General features: G+C 39.7%; 1 protein-coding gene across 1 annotated transcript in view; it reads right to left on the minus strand.

The window, feature by feature from the left end:
• RASGRF1 (Ras protein specific guanine nucleotide releasing factor 1) overlaps positions 1-20578 on the minus strand; it is an 81947-nt gene that overhangs the window by 8831 nt on the left and 52538 nt on the right. Inside the window, exons 6-24 of the mRNA XM_075207493.1 lie at positions 20296-20375; positions 19978-20171; positions 17665-17774; positions 17455-17573; positions 16395-16555; positions 16025-16082; positions 15720-15856; positions 14318-14400; positions 13443-13691; positions 12618-12988; positions 12387-12512; positions 10661-10831; positions 7842-7948; positions 6490-6602; positions 6130-6190; positions 3922-4025; positions 3281-3365; positions 2414-2611; positions 2098-2177 (exon numbers count right to left, since the gene is read on the minus strand). Coding sequence (XP_075063594.1) covers positions 2098-2177; positions 2414-2611; positions 3281-3365; positions 3922-4025; positions 6130-6190; positions 6490-6602; positions 7842-7948; positions 10661-10831; positions 12387-12512; positions 12618-12988; positions 13443-13691; positions 14318-14400; positions 15720-15856; positions 16025-16082; positions 16395-16555; positions 17455-17573; positions 17665-17774; positions 19978-20171; positions 20296-20375 — 2607 coding nt within the window. The remainder of the gene's footprint in view (positions 1-2097; positions 2178-2413; positions 2612-3280; positions 3366-3921; positions 4026-6129; positions 6191-6489; positions 6603-7841; positions 7949-10660; positions 10832-12386; positions 12513-12617; positions 12989-13442; positions 13692-14317; positions 14401-15719; positions 15857-16024; positions 16083-16394; positions 16556-17454; positions 17574-17664; positions 17775-19977; positions 20172-20295; positions 20376-20578) is intronic.

Genomic DNA, 20578 nt, shown 5'->3' on the forward strand with positions numbered 1-20578 from the left:
AATGTTTTTAATAAACTCTACTAATAATTAGAAGTCAAAATATTCTCGCAGAGGGTGCTGCTAGACCTAGGGCCAGACCAGATTTGTACCATGTGGGTACATTAGCTGCTGGAAACTGCAAACAAGTAATCAAAATTATTAACACACAAACAGTCCTTCCCTCTATTTCATAATAATTTAAGACGGAGATGATGTTTTTCCAGTTTTCGTGTGAAAGGAGGAGTCCTGGAAATTTACTGTTACTTGAAGATATGAGATTTAATATTCAAAGCTAAGTATTAATTTACTTTTGTATTATATTCATTGTAAAAATAAAGATAAACTTTTCAATGACTCTTGCAGTCATGAGTCATTAACTCTTTGAAACCAAAAGAAGCTTGTTCAACCTGGAACAACTATTATATAACAGAGTTGCGGAGTGAACCAGAAACACTGACCACAAACGGTGGTCAGTGGCCACGGACAATAGCCACTTGGACACAGGACATCACACTTTCACCTCACCCAACAATTGAACCAATTATGAAGATATGGAAAAAGCTCAGAACACACAAATTGATCTCATCTGTGGTCTCTACATTAACATCTATTACACGTAACACAAGGTTTCCGCCTGGGGTACACTCTGAAGCACTCAAAGCCTGGTGTACTGGAGGACCTCTCAGGATCGGTCAGCTGGTGCTCTGGGGTGCACCAATTCCCTGCTCTACAGGAATCTCTCTCATTGGCATATTTGCAAATTAAGCACATTTTACAAGAACTGGGCCAGAAAGGGTCCTCCACAAGAAATTAACTCCCTTTTAAGATCTTTGCTCCTCGCCTCATAGACTAAGACGTACCATATTATCAACTTATACTAGAAAGCACCTATACATCTCTACCTAAATATACCCAAGAGACCTATACATCACTCTAATCTGTGCCCGTCCTCCAAAGACTTTTACAATGAAAAAGGTACCCTCCTCTAGCCTTTTCATTGTGGAAATGCAATTCAAGATTATAAAAGGTGGCTACAGATACCCTAGTCTCCTTAACAAAATATCACCATATATTTCAACTTGTTGGAGATGTAATTCTATAACTAGCACTCCGTTCCCTATATGGTGGGAAGGCCCTCACATATCACCTTTCTGGCAAAAGATCTTTCAGGTTTTGACAGAAATCCCTATTTGTGTTTTATACATTCCTTGCACTTGTTTCTTGATTTAATGATGGTTCACCTGCAACCTATTTCACATTAGACCATATCCTCTTTTTAGTGATATAGGTCTCTATCCCCTTCCTCTTTACCAGGGGCGGGCTGGCCCGGGGAATAGGGGGGCATCGGTCCCCCGGGTCGCTCGGTTTCAGCGCTGTTATGGCCGGCCGGAAGGCTGGCCGGCTGCCCCTCAGATGCAAAATCTTCTGATTTTGACTGGCGGCCGCATCTCATGACATGGGATGGGGCTGTCTCAGCGCACTGGCGTCACGACACGCGATGCGGCCGCGTCCAATGATGTGTTATGTGATGCGGCTGCCTGTGTGCACCCCGGGCCGTACTATGCCAGCCCGCGCCTGCTCTTTACCTTAATTCCCCCTTTAGTTGTAATGGAAAATTGTGTTTGTTATTTTATTTTTGTAATTGCTAAGTTATACATGTGCATCTGTTTATTTGACATATGGCAATAATAAAGAACACATAAAAAAATATCTTGTTCTATGAATGAGATATTTACAGCTTTAGTCCACCATATGGATTTATTATTCCACAGTAAAAACGGTTCTACAGCAGCTGAGAGTTATCTCCTAGGGTGGAAATCTGCAATACATCAATTAAACCACTCAGCAATTAGCTTTTATCTGGCTAGTGTTAAATGTCTGGTATTAGTGGAAATTTGCATCATTGAGCAATGCTAGTAAGTAACCCTCATTGACCTTAAAAGTTGGTGTAAATTTTAATAAGAGTGGCAGTGGGTTGTGTTTAGACTCAATATATAATTAAAACTGTGAAAAAGACAATGTTGAGTCCCTAGATTGATCTGTAATTGGGACCAATATCTTACCTAGCTCGTCCAGTCAGTATATATTAATTATGTGGAAAAAAAAAAAACAACTTACTTCTTCAAGGCCTCTCTCAAGTTCTTAAATCGTCCTTCTGAAGACACCAACTTCTGAAGACGGTCAATTAGGGTCTTTGTCTATGAAGAGGTATTGCAAAATGTGAGTTATGTACAATCATAAATAAAGAGGATTTAGAGATACAGAAGGTGCACAAAAACTGATACAAATATCTCCAACTATAAATGCATGCTGGGTGGGGTACACACACACGTATATATTATATATATATATATTATATATATATATATATATATATATATATATATATATATAGGTCCATGAGTTGAGACAGACAGTCGTGGCTGGTTAGTACCTGCTTGGACACTTTGATCCAGGTCCTCTTGAGTCGGAAGATTGCACTGCGATTTAGTGATGACGTAATCTCCAGGACAGCGTTGTAATTGTGTAGACAGCGACAAATATCAGCCACTGCCACCCACTTTTCAATGGTACATCCACGCATCCCTGGCTCTTCACTCCGCAGGATCTCAGTGGCAATCAGGTTACTCATCTGACATATTCCAATACACATAATTACTATAATAGTAATACTTTATCTTGCGGTTTCATAAAGCTATTAGATGAGAAGCGATCAATACTGTTTTTACAATTAACTCTATTGAAAAATAGTTATCAAACCGAATTAGTATTTGGCGTTGACAATGAAAAGTGGAACAAGGCAGCAAATTTATTCTGCATTAGTATTCTACTACTATTATTAACCCACTCACATACCAGTGCTGGGCATACAATACAAATCAATTAATCTCTGCCTTTGTATGTATAGAATACCTGTTATCCTATTATTTTTATAATAATAAACCATGTGTACAGTGACTAGAAACCCATGAGCAAGATGTGCTGAAAGCCAAGAAACTAAGTCCTCTTCCATCCCATCCCAGCTTGTCCGGGCAATCCTGCGATCTCCCGTGAACAGTGACTATCACAGTCAGCGATGACACCAAAGACATCAGAAGACCCGTGCACTTTTTCAAGAACCATTGTCTACAAAGCGTTCACTATGTACTTTACATAGAGAACGCTTTGTAGACAACAACATTTGAAAGCAAACTCTCAATAGACACCTAGGTCTTGTACTGGTTAAAGCAATCCTCACCAATTAGACCACATTAAAAGGTAATGGTAAAAATACAACAGACCCAGACCAACAGTGACTCACATGGTTGAAGTGTTTGCTTGTGCTCATGATATAGGGTGTTCTCTCATTCTTGTCCGTTTTCATCCAACCCTGACCAAAAAATTCCCTGTAAGGAAAGGACAGCTATATGAAACTCTGCCAAAAGTGGATACATTGAGATAGACGATCCTAATGATGGCGTGTGGATGTCTGGCTAAACCACAAATAACTGATCTACATAAATAAGAGGAGAGGAGTGGGGATGATGAGATAAACTGTGTTTTATAGTGCAGAGACAGAAGGGTAGTGATGAGGTCATGTGTTCATGTCTGGGATGGATGCTCTTGTTTGTACATCAAGCAGCCATTCAGTCCATTGACATTGAGAAGGTGGGTTACAGCGTCAGTAATGTATATCAAGAAAATAAAATGTGAGGGAAAGACCTGCATCATGTTTACAGAAGATCACGATTACAATACTTAATCCCACCATTTTTGTTGACATAAATTCTATAAATTTCCTTCCGCCAACAAACTTGATATTATATTGTTGATCCAAGGTCGTGGGGCAGATTGACTGTAGCCAGTAGAATGTTGTCTGATGGTGTGAGCATGTGGATGAACTTAGGCTGGGATGTAGGAAAGTAGAAGGGTATATATAGAGTATTAGTTGGTGAGACTCACTCATATGGGATCTGCCTGAAGATCAGATGATCTAGTAACGTTAGTTGTTCTGCAGTCTCCAAAGCAGAGAGAGACTCAAATGGGTCCACAGGAGTGGCCAAAACCTGCAAGGTACAAACACCCTTAAATATCACATACATACATACATACAATTGTATATAGTGTAGAGATTTCAAACTGAGAGCACCAGTATGTATCTTAGTGGCAGTATTCTTAACCACTCAGCTATTCAATATAAGTCACTCATAGGTTTCATATATCAGAGTACTAGAGTCAGCAAGGCTAGCCCTGAATAATGTGGTTAGATGAGAACATTAGAAGACGTTTCAAAGGTCAAAGAGGAATTATTTTATTTTGACTCTGCTACACACAGGCAAAAAATACAAATTTATTGCCCATATTTAGCAAAACCCTCCCTATACCACATTTAAGAGACAGTAATGTGAAATATTTGCTTTGCTTAATTGTGAGGGGGTGGATATATATTGTAGGGATAGTTTTAATGTTACTTCTCTTTACAGGCTATGAACTTATGGGGTTGTATTTATTTTTGCTTATTTGTATAGTACTACCATATTATGCAACATTTTCCAGAGTATATTGAATCATTCACGAGACCCTGCCCCATTGGAGCTTATAGTCTAAATTCCCTTCTACACACACTCTGGATCCATATTGTTAGAAGCCCACTGACTTTCCAGTATATTATTGAAGTGTTAGAGAAAACCGGAGTACCAAGAGGAAACCCACACAAACACCTGGAGAACATACAAACTCCACATATATTGGGCCCTGGGTGGAATCGAACCCAGTGCCCTAGCTCTCTGGGGCAGTAATGCTAACCACTGTGTCGCCATTTTGTCTGTTACCTTTTGCCTCCTCTGTCATGTGTTGTGCTCTTTCTGCACATGACTAAATCCCCAACAACATCATACCCCACATCAATGACATCACATATATCCCTCACCATAAGGCCACGGTCACAATCTATTGTATTGTGAGAGGATTGTACCATACCAATTAGACTGACAGAATGGCTCTGAGACGAGATGGAGCTGGTTTTCTAGCACAGTCATATATATTTTAGGTAAAGTCCTATAACAATAATATTTTTATACATTCATTCTTTATTATTTATTATAAACAAATATAAAAGGGTAAAAAAATCATTTAAGAACAATTTCCCCTTTCACTACAGCACACCTCCATTATCCAGGCTGTATATACACCGACTGTGTAAGTGTGAGACAGACAACTGCACAACACACCTCCCCTGTACCTTTCCTACTTTTGGCATTGACAGTTCCAGAGTCAGTATATACTCGGGAGAAAGAGATATGTTGTGCAGAAGTCAGTCAACATTCTGTATATACGGAGAAGTGAGAGAGAAAGCCAGATGGAACAGCAAGGATTGGTAAGAACATAGGTATGAGGTATGACTCTGGATATTAGATTTGCCACCGGATATTATCTGCATAATAACTTTTGGCACAGGGACAATCTTGCACATTGGACCAGGAACCAGACTTAGTTGTACATATTACATTGAGCATCATACATAGTTCCCTATATCAGATTTGCCACCAGATAGGGCACTGCATATTAGACTTATCACCAGTGTATATATGGGTATGCCGTACCGCCACTTCTCCTACTGCTGTAATTGTAAAACTATAAAATTCCATTCCCTTACATGTTCCATACCACCTTTTCTAAATTTCCATTCCAACACTTCTGACAACATCTAGCCACTATCTTTCCACTTCAACCACTGCTTATTACCAGATATGGCTCTGCATATTAGACTTGGCAATGTTTTATGGTTAGATTGCAAAAATGGAACTGCAGCCACAAGGTGGATGATCTCCTGCATGGAAACTATTTCCAGAGGTGTTCTGCGAGGAGGAATATAATTTTCTCAATAGAAACATGTGGTTGTAACTCCTAGTATAAATATAAGTTATACATATTTTTTTCATTTAAGTATGTTTTCTACAGAAAATGGTAAAGAAGAAAATATGTGACGACAAAATAAAATACTGTGATTGCTGAAAAAAACACAATACAATAAATTTATTATTCATATTCCCCATTCTTTCATATGAAATGTCACTTGGATTCATTACTAAGCTACTCTGATGTACTAAACAGACATTGCAATATCTCACTCACAATACCCTGATCTAATGTTTAATCTTCAGAACTTACCATGTGTTCAATCTCTTCCAGAGTGACCTGGCTATCTCCTGGGTCCTCCTGTGTCAGTGTACTGGTAACAGAAAATAAAACAATGTATTACATTCGTCCAGTATTGTACAGGGCTAGGCGTTTATAACAGTTTACTGCACTTCTGTGAATAAATGTTTTGCAAACTTAAATGTTTTGCACAAAATAACTTTAATTGCAATTGTGCTAAATGTATATAGTTTTACACTGGTAAAAATAAGCGTGGACAACGCATTTCTCTTGAATTTCCAATCGTGAATATTTATATTTATGAGTTTGTGGAAGTCAGTGAACTGTATGGACTGCAGCCTGAAGAAACAGGTCAGTGTGTGAATGCCTTACCGAATAATATTGGCTGCAGCCTTCCGTTCCTGGGCCAGCAACTCTGGGTTGTGAATAACCTCCTCCAGGAAGCTAATGACTTTGCTCTTTAGTTGCAGGTTTGTCTCAAAATCCTGTCAAAAATAGAAATAAACCATCAATGACCCAGTGCTAATATAGTAAAACTCAATTATAAGTTCAGTTGTAATAACATAATGTTGAATATTGAATGTAATATTTGGTGATCCTTTTTTATCTGGATTAATGGTTCATTTTTGAAGAAGAGCTTTGAAGGTAAAGGATGAGAAAGAAACAGAGAATCAATAATTTCATGAACCTCCAATCCTGGCATTAAAACAAGTACTAATCTTCAGGCAAAAACGTATAAGTAAACTTCACACTATATGAGGTTATTCACAAATGTGCAAAACCACACTGATCACTATCAGTCCACCAATAGTGATGCATACAAACTTTAACAGTATAAGAGACGCCCATAAGAATTATGGGTCCCCAGATAAATTTTGATTCTGGGCCCACCTCTCCTTGAGAGGTGAGGCTATTTATTTCCAAAACTTCAAGGAAATGTTCAATGGTATGTACTCTTTGGTATGTACTCTATGGTATGTACTCTATGGTATGTACTCTATGGTATGTACTCTACGACTATGAGCCACATGCAGATTTGGATCAAAGCGTTATGGTGGTTAGTATCAAAGAATCTTCGTTCCCTTGGCCCTGTCCACTATAGCCTCTAATTGTAGATGAGATGTGCACCCCTTGGTATTTTCCCTCCCAGTCACTGCAAAATGACTGGACAGGAGAGAACTTTTATTGTAACCCACTACACCTGTTTTACAATGGTGGTTTTCTAACCTGGATAACAGGTAGTAAGCTTTGTACTGGGTATTTCCAGTTACTGCAGGTCAGAAGATCAACTGTAGACTGTAGATAGTACTGTTACCATTACTGTACTGCAAAACACTAGTTTATAGGAACTCTACTAAGTAGCAGAAAGTATATCGGTTACGGGGTGGTGCAGTGATCTTTGGCGTGTGTAAAGATTGGTTGTTAATAGGAAGAAGTTGGTTGTCAGAAGAATGAGTTTGGTAATCGCTGGTTACTGGTGACTGGTAAGAGTTGTGTATGAGAAGATGTAGCAGGCATTTCTGTCCACATGGATTAATTGAACAATTTCTGCGAATGTGCAATAAATTGGCCTATTCAGAACATCGCTGAGCCCTAAACCCGAACAGTACAATAAAGTTACTTAAGGTTTACATCACCAGAGCGTATTGCATTAAACCCCGCTCCATCTGTACAATACATGTGAGAAGATTATTTGCCATCAATGCGGGGTCTTTGCTGCCTACCTGAGCATGTTTGGACACCCAGTGTCTTAGGACATTGAGCACACGGTTTGTGGCTGCTCTTCTGATTACAAATTCCTTGTCTCCATTCCTCTGATCTGATGGAAACCCTGCAGCATACACAAATACAAATACCCGCATGCATGTATTTAGAAGGAAATAAACATTCTATATACACACTAATATATTATATAATGGTTTTGGAACGTACAGTTTCTAGAATTGGACTTGGAACCTGCAACAATGGCTCTATATTGGATTAAATACTGGATTCCATTGTCAATTAACATGGACATTTCGCTTTATTCACTTTTGTCTCAGATACAACAAAATTTAAAAGAACGTCACACATTTCAATACATATCCTTTAAGGTTCAATAGGATGTACTGCAAAATATTGTTATTAACCTTTCTTTTGATTTCTGGTATGAATATAAACATATATTAAAGTACTTTCTAACTCACCCACTTGTGAAAAGGAGATATCACTAAGGAATCAATTAAGCATGAAAAATATCACTCCCTGACCTTTCCATATTCACTACAACAGGATTTAGTAAGCAGGCAAAACTACTGTAACATTTTTACATTGTTGCAAATCTAGGCAAAACAGTTAAGGGCATATTCAATTGTTGGTGTTACTGCCAAAAGTAACGCGCCCCGCGCACTATTACCGTCATTACGGTAATAGTGCGCGTAAATACCGTTATTACGGTACATTTCTCGCTGGATTTCAGCTCGCGGCTCAGGGAGCTGCGAGCTGAAATCCGGCTTACTATTACCGTAATAACGGTAATAGTTTTAACGCCACGGGCACATTCAACAATTGAATATGCCCCTTAGTACTGAATGTGGAAGAGTTTAATAATTGAATACCTTATTGTCAACCATAAGGGAGCAGAAAATTAATAAAATGTTTGCAAACCGTTTTAAAATCAAAATGTATAATGTGAATTTAAACACAATCGAGCAGAAATTTTTAGGCTAATATTAATTTATAATCACTGAAACGTGACTACAAGTCATGTACAAAAGTAGAAGATACAGAGCACATCTGTCTTTACAAATAAATGATATCTTATAAGATTAAATGCCATGATTGATTCATTTACGTGCAGTGAATCGTCTGTTTTGTAAAATATATGTTCTACAATAAAGCAACCCAAATATTGCCAAAGAATGTTATGTATTAATTAGACTACAGTTTAATCCAAGCATGGTTGCTTCTATATAGAACAGCTATTGAAAGTCTTGTCACTTCTTTTTGGGTCTGTCACTTTTACTTGTCTGACCTCTCCCTTTACAAACCTTTTATAGCACTGGCTAGGCTCAAACTATATTATCAGTATCAGAAAAGTGATCGATGATCTACTTACTGCAAAGTCTAAGGGTCATTTCTCCATACTCATTCTCCTGGACCTCTCTGCTGCTTTTGATACTGTTGATCACACTCTTCTCCTACACACACTTTACTCCATTGGCTTTCGTGACACAGTTCTTTCCTGGTTCACTTCCTACCTATGGAACCGCTCCTTTAGTGTTTCTACCTCTGGCACATCCTTCCTTCTACTACCACTATCTGTTGGGGTCCCACAAGGCTCTGTTCTTGGCCCTTTACTTTTTCATTGTACACCTCTTCTCTTGGGGCACTAATTCACTCATTCGGCCTCTAATACCACTTCTACGCTGATTACACCCAAATATATATCTCTTACCTTGACCTCTCTCCTTCTGTACTATCTCATGTAACCAACTGTCTTTCTGCTATGTCCACATGGATGTCTCAACGCTACCTAAAGCTCAACATGTCCAAATCAGAGCTTATTATCTTCCCTCCTGCCAAAATCACCACTTATCCTCAAATCTTCCTGTCAATAACACCACAATTTTCTAAGTCTCCCAAGTCCGCTGCCTTGGTATCACACTTGACTCCACCCTCTGCTTTATTCCTCACATCCAGACTCTCTCCCAGTCTTGTCAAGTTCACCTTAAAAACATTGCCGGAATACGCCCTTTTCTTATGCAACATGCTACCAAAACTCGACTCGTATCCATTCCCTCATCCTCTTGACTACTGGAACCTCCTGCTATCTGGCATTCCCGTCACCCATATATCCAAACTTCAATCCATCCTAAATGCTGCTGCAAGACTCCTCTTCCTCTCTCATAGCTCCACATTTGCTGCAAATTCCGACACTGGCTCCCTGTGTCTTCCAGAAACCAATTCAAATTACTCACCCTTACTACAAAGCCCTCAACAACACTACCCCTGCATACATCTCAAATCTCATATCAAAATACTTTCCCTCCCTCCCGCCCTCTTAGCTCTACCCCTAACCTGCGCCTTGTCTCGTCTCTGGTATTCACCTCTCACTTGCGAATGCAAGACTGCTCCCGTGCTGCTCCAAACTTATAGAATTCCCTACCACGCTCAATCAGGCTTTCCCACAGCATTCAAATCTTTAGATGCTCTCTAAAAACTCATCTCATTTTTAAAGCTTACCTTATCCCTGATAACACTATTCACACCAATACACCCTCACAACTATCCCAATCTCCACTCTGAGCCACACTTGCTTCTCTTGTTTCAGCTGTGCCCTCTTCCACTTAGAATGTAAGCTCTGTAATGAGCAGGGTCCTCCATACCCTTTGTTTTCATGTCTGTATTTATTTTTTCTGCCTTTTTTTGTCCTTGCTTTATGCATGCTTCTGTTTTTCTTACTTTACAGTACTGCGGAGCACTGTGGCGCCTTACAAATCTATGAATATATAATGTGCTTTATGCATTCCACATTTACCTGTATATACCTCTATGTACCTACCTGCTGTGGCTAAAGACATACGTCTGTATGTCTCCTTGGTTGGAGTACCCTCATTAGCTCCAGCTGTTGCTATGGCGAAAGCAGAGGCTGCCGATAGGTTGCTGCGGGTGCTGTCATGCTCCCGGCAGGAAGTCATCACAATGCCATTATTGTATGAAAACAGTGTAAAATCTGTACAAAAAAAAGGTAACACCATTATAAGTGCAACTTTCATCTACTCACAGGGTGGGGGGTCCCTGTGTTGTGGGTCAAAACAATATCCTTGAGAGCACAGCCAATCAATCCCCTCGGAAGTAGTGACAGTGATAATGCACGGTGTGTATTAAGCTGCAGTGAGGTGAATAGTTCTTTGTGAATTAATAGGCTCCATTCCATGGTGTATTGATTCAACTCACAAAATGGTTTTCTCCACTGAATGTAGGTGGACTACATTTTAAAACAATGTGTGCTTCCAGTCATCCTTGTTGTGTCCCTTGAGTTTTGTTTTTTTTATACAAAATTCAAACGAAGGGGAAACCAAAGTGAAACCTCACCTAAGATCCCTATTTTAAAAATGTCTATGTTTGCCAGAACTCTTTATATATAGACTAAAACAAGGACTACCCCATGTCTGAGAAATTATTTTCGTAAACCGAGCAAGTATTTTAAAGTGTTCAATGATAATTTTGACCAATGTTCCATTGGAGGTCATTTCATCTGACCATCTCCATGCCTGCAGTGACTTGGGACAAACGGGATTTCCACAATTCTCATGATCAATTTTTTACTATGATGACCTTTGCTCAGACTTGTAGAGCAGTGACAGTCCCTTCTCGCTGAAGGCCCTGCCACGTTCAAGATACAACCACCAACTTTTTAGTTCGGCTGCTTGGAAAATTCCCAAAATATTCGGGACGGTGGAATAAAAGGAGATACTTAACAATTGATATGGATGTATACTTACTATAATGATAAATAACCACACTTAAAATAGAAATCCACTCAGAAATAATTCAGTATCCAGGACCTCTGTCATTTGAGAAACACTCACTGCTTCTGGCCTTTCTCAAAGGTCAATTGTCTTCTGGAGGAGAAGTTTAAATTCATGTACTCAGACACAATTTAAATCGAGAACTCTGATTGGCTGCCCAGCTGTCCACTTAAGAGTTCTCAGGGCAGAAGAGTTGATTGCTAAGTAGGTATGGTGGGGTACCTCACAAATGGCAGAGGAGAGTAGATTCATAAATAATGTATTCCCCTTAAAGAGATAGAGTCTTTTACTTTGATTAACCTGATCCTCCTACCCACACCAATACCCCACACTAGTCAGCATGTTCTGGTCCTAGCAAGCACTAGATGCGTCTTCATATGGCTATCATTGGCTGTCCACATTTGGCTCTTTTACCTTTTAAAGCAGGCATGTACATATATTGTGCCCATCCACTGTACCAGCCTCTAACACTAATTCTGCCTTTACAATTTGTCTATCTTACATAGAGTAAAACAGATGAAACTATTAAAAAATTGCAAACGAGATATTTCCTATAAAAATGAAAGGTGAATATAAATGTTAAAAAAATTGCATGCTTTAAATAATTTTTTTAAATCCATTTGTTCTTCATTCCTCCATTGTATCATAAAACAGGACTGTGTGAAGTTACATGTCTGAGTAGCCTATTTTCAAGTGTTTGAAAAGGAATCCTAGAAAAGATTTTACTACAGAATGCATTAGAGATGGTTTATTTACCTGCAGAGTTCCGGCCACGTTGTGAAATCGGGGTGGTCGGTGAGCGGGTGGGGGATGTATCAGTCTCCGCTTCATCACTTAGCGTCTGTTCATTGTCCGATTCCCCTCGACAGGAAACCTCAGAGTCTGTGGAAGATAATAAAGGAAACACAAGAAACTCACTGTAATTTCCTGCAATGACGCCACTGTCCCGTCTGCAGTCTCTGCTCCCTCTTTCTCTCCTACCCTTACTTTGCCTCGGTGTTACTGGTTCCTCATCTCTCTCTGCAGGTGGCTCCTCCCCCTCTCCCACCTTGCTTGGGAAGCTTCCAGATACATATAGTTTATTGATGTCCAGGCTGGTCTTGCTGTATGGGGGAGGAGCAGGGCAGGCACTTGAGTATCCATTGGGAGAGCTTCCTAGGGCAGCCAGGTCCAATGCTTTTCCACCGGTGATAATGGGAATATTAAGTGACAACTTGCGTCTCCGACTCGGTGACGATGATTTGGTGATAGAGAGGGGCGGTGGAGATGAGAACTTGCGTGTAGCTCTAGGAGATTTGGGAGGCTCACCATACAGTAGTTTATTATTCTGATTACTTGCAAACAGTAGCTCTAAAGACCTGAGGAGGTAACAGTAAAGATGTGTTATTAAGTCATAAATGCTGATAACCTAATCTCACTCATGCAGCAAGATAAGGAAACATGGAATGATTTAACCACAACTAAATGTGGTCAATATTGTGTGAAATTTGTGAAATAAATTCAGTCATGAAAAAATGTCTAATTTTCCCATTTGTTGCAAAAGAGGTGCAAATACATAAAGTATACAACCCATTTAATTGGATGATAACTCAGATCAAATAGAAGGAGAACCTACAGTTACCTATCCTCAATGTTATATGACCATACATTTATATCAGAGAATATGATATGAAAAAACATATCCATTCATCAGACCACAAAATCACATTGCAATGAGGCAGCCAAATGTATTTACTTCATTGTGGATACATATCGTGTAAACATCCTATCATACACAGCGATGAAGTCTAGTCTCACATGTATATTCTATACCTGGCTGGGATAGCACTGACTGGTTTCCTGTAGATCGCTATGAGCTTGTCAAGCACTATCTCTGCGGTGGTGAAGACCCGGTAAGAGTGCAAGAATGTGTTAAGGAAGTCAATGCTCAGGAAGCGCAGATCCGTGAGACGTTCCAGTAAGCGCTCCACACTGGCGTAGCGTATCTGAAGAACCTTGCAGGAGTTCATTGTCTTACTGAATCGAATGTCAATGTCATCACAGTACAGACTACTGTCCGACCTGTAGGAACACATTGTACAATCAATGTGAGCATGACATGAGATTAATAAACATCAAGAGGTATATTTACTAAACTGCAGGTCTGAAAAAGTGGAGATGTTGCCTAAAAACTTCAGTTTTAATTCCATAATGTCAGGTAAAGGATAATAGCAGGGGCGGTTCATACTGTCAGCACGAATAGTATTGGCACTGGCAGTTATGTCTAGATGTCCAGCAAACAAAATATGAACATCTTATTTACATATTTAATGGATGGTATAATAATTTCCCAGGTGACCCATGCATTGGCACATCCATCCTTTGTGTTCAGCGGAGAAGTGATTTGACACCAGGGGGTATATTTACTAAACTGCAGGTTTGAAAAAGTGGAGATGTTGCCTATAGCAACCAATCAGATTCTCATTTATTTAGTACATTCTACAAAATGACAGCTAGAATCTGATTGCTTGCTATAGGCAACATCTCCACAAACCCTCAGTTTAGTAAATATATGGGTTCTTTACAGTAAGAGCAGTAAAGGTGTGGAGCTTCCATTTAGATACAGTAGAGATGCCCAAAGGTAAAACCAATACTACACAATGCTCTACTACTAGAGAGATTATATATTTTTTTCATTGTTAACTCACTTGATCATCTGGGGAACAGTGACCTTGGAGTTTTCTTCAAATGCGTTCATCATGAGCCCATTACAGCGGATGTTATCCACACACTGAAGAGCAGACTCAGGGTCAGTTGATAGAGAAGGAAACAAGATTGAAGGAAGAGATGGAGACACAGAGGAAGAGAGGCCAGAAAAGTCACAAAGACAGAGGAGTTTATCCGTTAAAGCTGTATGTGTTTGAATTACAAATTGCAAGCAAATTGTTTGAGATGTTGTCATGGTTCTGATAAATAAACCCCAAAATGAATTTGAGAGTAGAAGTAGTGACATACAAAGCAAAAAAAAAGCTATATGCCTCAACACTATGATAGTGTGGCATCAACATGCACAGCAGCCCACTGGTTATTTCTTCAACAGGGCTTAAGCCAAGTGTCTGATTTTTATAGTGGTATCATTAAATGGCTTTAATATTGTACTCCCTCCCCTGGCAGGCTACAGGAAGAGCCAAAACCAATATGGTGAAGGAAACGTTTATAGTGAACAGCTGCTTCTACAGAGCAGGACCAGCACTAGTGTAAGAGCCAAGAACAGATTAACAGAAGAGACTACAGAGGACAAGGAAAGAAGCACAAAGGGAGTTATGTATGTTGTGTAATGTAACATAAGTAGATGTCAGAGAAGGAAAAATTTAGAGTCAAGGGGCTGATGCAGAGTTGGACGCAACTGTGCCCTAAATCACAGGTGCAAGTTGCCTTCACTCAAAAAGAAACAATTGTGGGCATATGAAAAGCTGTAACTAGCACTATATATGTGCAAGTCTGCACCAGTAGCATATGTACTCGGTTTATGCCAGGCATACAACACATACACTTATGCCCATGTTTATAACAATTTCTTTTGCTTGCAAAATATGGATTCACTATTAGGCATCAATAAAACTTCAAAAACATCTGTAATATAGAAGAGACAACGTCCCGTCTTATGAATGTGAAAAAAATGCTTAAAACAAAAAAAACAAACGCATAATATATTCATGTGCAACAAAGACAGAACCTATGCGGTTTGGATAGGCATATACGTGTCTGTGTCCCGGTCTGCATCTGTGTGCAATTGCGCAAACAACCATTACTGTACTCCGCCCCTTCCCCAAGCAAGCGTGAAAGCCAGAATCATGCAAATCTGCATGGTCCATTTGCGTGGACACTATTCTACAGAGCTATTTCACGCAAGAGACACTAGGCCAACTGGAATGGTACTCGCTCTGCGTCAGCCCCAAGGTGTTCAGATACACAAAAGGAAAACTATTATATATGTAATAATTATTAATAATGACAGCAATAATAATAGGACAGCGGCGATACCATGAAGATGCAATGATGTCATGGTGATTAGGCAAGATGATGACACAGTGATGACACAGTAGTGACCTGGCTGATGTCACTGGTCCATGCTGCTTTCTCCTGCCTGGAGGATGCCAACAGTATGACAACAAACGGTGCAGAATCCTTGGGTTCCACTGAGATCTTAAAGTCCAAGTGATCACCATCCTGTGTGGGAGGTCTGTCTGTAACAGAAGACAGCAGGACAAATGGTGAGCATGGAGGAGTCTGTACGCAGTAAGAAGATGGTAAAAAGGTTGTATTATTATGGCATAATGCCAGCTAACTTGGGTGTTATCAGAGTGAAATAGTAAATACAAAGGTCATCTGGTGTTTGCACTATGTATACTGACTGTCATCATCATCTTGATCTTCCAGTAAGGTGCAGTCCATCAATGATACGACTCCATTCTAGGAGGGAAGCACAGAATTGCACTGATCAGAGATGTTTCTGGGATTAAACAGAGGTGCAGTTATTAGAGATGCTCAGAAAGAGATCCAGACATAATAGACATACTGTGATCTAATCTAGCAACTCAAGAACTAGCATCCAGCAAGAAGAACAGACATCAACCAATTTAACAAGATAACCATCCAAGCGACATAGTCAGCAGAAGACACAGAACCATGATCGAGGCATTTACCAGATGAAGAAATATAGAAGAAAGAGGCATTCCGCAATCACAAAGCTGGTGCACCATAGGTATAGTGTTGTATACTTACCTTAGTGAGGTGCAGTTTCCCCCCAGAGCTGCGTGTACAGATCAGCAGGTGTTTGGAGAATAGGAAACACTGACGCTCTCCTTCCTTTCGCAGGGAAAGCGACCCAAGCCGCCCTCTAGTCACCCTGCTCTTCTCCGACATCGGCACCTGAATCAGGCAGCCTGAAGACATTACAAATGGACCTGTCATTTCCCAGTCCAGGGTCTAACTCTAAAAGTTGTGATGAATAAACTGCTCTCCTAAAACCTAATCAGAATTGCTGTAAATTGGAACATCTGCAACAGTTGCTGCCAGATGCCAAGGAATATATTTTTGGTTGGCTTTATTTAGGTGGAAACCACTAATTTCATCATTTGTTATTTATACACTTTCTATGCTTCCTTTTCTGTACCCTATACATGAGAGAAACCAAGTCAGTTATATAGGAATTAAGTTGTGTTATCCATAAAGGTTGCTGGGGACATGGTCCTGTTGGTTTACCCACTGTTGCTGCTTCTGGCTATTGCAATGACTGATAGTGGTCTGCTTTCCAGCACATATAACACAAACATTACAGGAATTGACGTCTCTGTCCATGTTGGAAATGTTTAGTTGCATACTCTGTTCTAAGCTTGCCCTACTTACGGTAAAAAACACAAGTTACTTTCTGGAAATTAGACATTAGCTTATTTATTTTTTAAAGGCAACACTGATTTAATATGCAGGTGACAGGTACACTTTAAAGATTCTGAGTAGACTATGAATCATATGTCTAACACCCTATTCCTGCTATGCTAAGCAATCCATAAAACCCATTAAGCAGAGTTACACTGGACAGCAGATTCTCAGTGGAGTCTTTCAATGTGGAGTTTTCATTAGATTCAGTTTTTAACCATTTAATTTTCAGCTCACTTAGGTATAAGGAAACATTAGTCTCATCTATCTTTGCAATGGGTAAAAAGTTGCTACAACTACAACATGACAACAAAACCAAAAGTCCACCTCACCTCCACGAAGCAATGAACTGTAACCTATGACCGGAGAGAGGTACATATCAAACTCAGTGCCCCAGATTTCATACCTTGCCGCACAAAGGTCTGACTGGTATCCAGCAATATTTCACAGCCCTCAACTATCATCCTTTCAATGGCCAAATTTTTTCGGATATTTTCTGTTTCGCTGACTTCATCGTGCATTATCCTGGAGGAGAGAGACATGGACACATTATATGTCTTTAGTTCTCTATATCACCACACCCTCAGGGATTAATCCCCAAAGTGCTCAGTCTCACCTTGACAACTCTTCCAGTTTGGATTTGGCATATTCTAGGCTGTTGCGTTCTACGTGTTCATGGGGTGTATGAGCCAGCAATTCATGCAAAGTGAGGATGTAACGTGGAATCTAAAAGAGAAAAAAGGAACAATCTACATTTCTGCTTCTTCATTATCCCATACGCCTGTTGCTGAGATACAATATTTATTTATTGTAAAAGGATTTATTTTGATTGCATGTACTGCTTTCATATAGCCAGTAGATGTCAGCCTTGCAATAGCCCTCTATGCTCTTAAAGGCGCTCTTCGCTTTCACAATGAAGAGCAACCTGAACTACAGATGTAAATTTATATGTAGGCATTTTAGTGTTCTCCCCAGCACCTATTTCCCAGGTGCTCCATCCGGCTGTATTTACTTGGCACCCGGCTCTTGGAGCCTAACAGTCCTATTATAATATAATAAACCATTATTTCTCCTGTTTAACAGGCACTATGGGCCTGATTCATTAAGGATCTTAACTTGAGAAACTTCTTATTTCATTCTCCTGGACAAAACCATGTTACAATGCAAGGGGTGCAAATTAGTTTTCTGTTTTGCACATAACTTAAATACTGACTGTTTTTTCATATAGCACACAAATAAATAATAGCTTATTAGTACACTGAAATTTAAAGTTGATATTTGCGTGCTACATGAAAAAACAGTCAGTATTTAACTTATGTGCAAAACAGAATACTAATTTGCACCCCTCGCATTGTAACATGGTTTTGTCCAGGAGACTGAAATAAGAAGTTTCTCAAGTTAAGATCCTTAATGAATCAGGCCCCATATGCCCCATGTGAGCACTACAGCCAGTAGTATGTGTTAGACCAGTCCTGGCAGTTGTGGGCAATAACCTCCAACATTTTTCAATATTATTGCAAAGTATTACACTGTCCCCCACGCGGCTACTCCTTAATGCCATCCGGCTGGTAAAATTTTCTGGGGCGAACACTGTACTTCATGTGATCAATGAAATATAATTCAAACCTTGTCCTGCAATTTGAAAATACGGTCACTTAAATAAGCCGTAAGATAGATCTTTTATAGTACGCAGTCTATTTGAAACTTTTAGTGCTATAGAACAAATGTGTGCTAATACAATGGAAGTAATTTAGGAACCAGAAAATATGCAGGTGCAAATACACCTAAATATCCACCTCTCTCATAACAAGGAGCACATATGCCTTCCGTTTTCCCTAAACCATCCCTGTATAAACGCTCTGCACGCCCATTCATGGTCCCACGTACTATTACTTTAGGACTATACGCATTCATTAAATTAAACTTTTCAGTTTTTTCTACTGCTTGGTGAAGCCTAACTTACATTTTAAATAAATTATGAGAGTGACAGTAAGCTGGGATTGTATTTATTACGTGTCACTATTGTACAATTGCATGTTGTTATTACATTGGTTATTACAGATGTATAGGAATGCAGTTTTCCATATAACTTGCACTCACAAAGTGCACAAGGTGTCCCATTGAAAGAATAGTCTGAACACTGGATTCTGGGTTATTGTAAATGTATTCCTTATGTAGCGTGTTCTCTAATAAACCTATGTAAATTTCAGGTCCTGCATGCTGTCTAGGTGTGTAAAGCGGCATAACACCAAATCTATAAATATAATCATAAAACAAACCATCAAAATACATTTTTCCCAAATTCAAAGTTTTATGCTTTGAATTTAAGTCTCAGCCAATACTGAATCATGCTACAAAATATTCTGCCGAATCCTGAAGCAAACCATAAATTACAATTAAGCAGGAGTGACTGAAATGAAGAACTTTTCCTCCCATGATGGGAGATTATAACTTCTTCACAGATGACACCATCCTAGAGGTAGCAGAGAACAGGTTTTTGCCCCTTCCCATATACCCCAGTACTCTAGTCACTGGCTGCTGTGCAATAACTGATTACAGAAGGAGCACAAGGTGAAACGCGTTTCCTGGGCGTATTTATGCAATCATTGTAGCGCGGTGTGTGACAGCATGAGAGGACTGGTGACAGAAGAGGGAGGGAAGCAATATTCTTATCCTGCCTCTACGCCTGTCTCTGCGTCAGTCACTGCACTCGTTCCTGCAGTGAGTGGCTGATAACTGGTCATATGTGTACAAGTGCCGCAATCTGCTTAAAGGAGTGCTACACCCCTTCCAGAATGATTGATTGTTAAGGATCTTGGCAGCCTTGTGCACAGACATTAAAATTCAGATTTGGCTGATGAACTTCACTCTTGATTAAAGAGTGCAGTTCATCATTTTGATGACAGTTCCTGTTTCTTCTGCTAGTCACCTGGAACATAGGGTAGGTGAGGAAAGTCTCCAGAGTTCTCTCCTCACAATCCGGTTTGGCTTCATATTGTTTCAGTAGTTTGTCAAAGTCTCGGTTCTGTTTGCAGTGAGCCAGAATCTGCAGACTGTACTGATGGTTGCGCACAAATTCTTGGTAAATGTTTAGCATCGGCAGAAGAATGTCAAACAGATCCGCTGAAGACAGAGAGAGACAGACAGACACATGGTGAGATACACTGTGACACTTTTGGGTATATGATCTCTGGGTAATGGTGACAGGCATACCAAATACATGAAACAAAGCAACAGACTTTCTCACCCAACACCAATGTGGGCCAGCTGGAGATACGCGCTTTCAGACCCTGATAAAAGATCTGGTGCAAAAACATGATGGTTTCACTGGAAAAAGAAAAAAGATATTAGAACAAACACAAAAAGCAAAAATATGGTACTTTCATCATTGTGCAAAGCATTGTTCACACATAGGGGTTTCCACTAATGCAGGGCTAAACGAAACGACACAGAATTCTGCAGCCAGACACAGTATATAATGTTCAGGTACAAGGGTCCGGGAAATGAGTGTACCCATTGACATACATATG

This window comes from Mixophyes fleayi, chromosome 4 (genome assembly GCF_038048845.1).
Source record: "Mixophyes fleayi isolate aMixFle1 chromosome 4, aMixFle1.hap1, whole genome shotgun sequence".
Lineage (NCBI taxonomy): Eukaryota > Metazoa > Chordata > Amphibia > Anura > Limnodynastidae > Mixophyes > Mixophyes fleayi.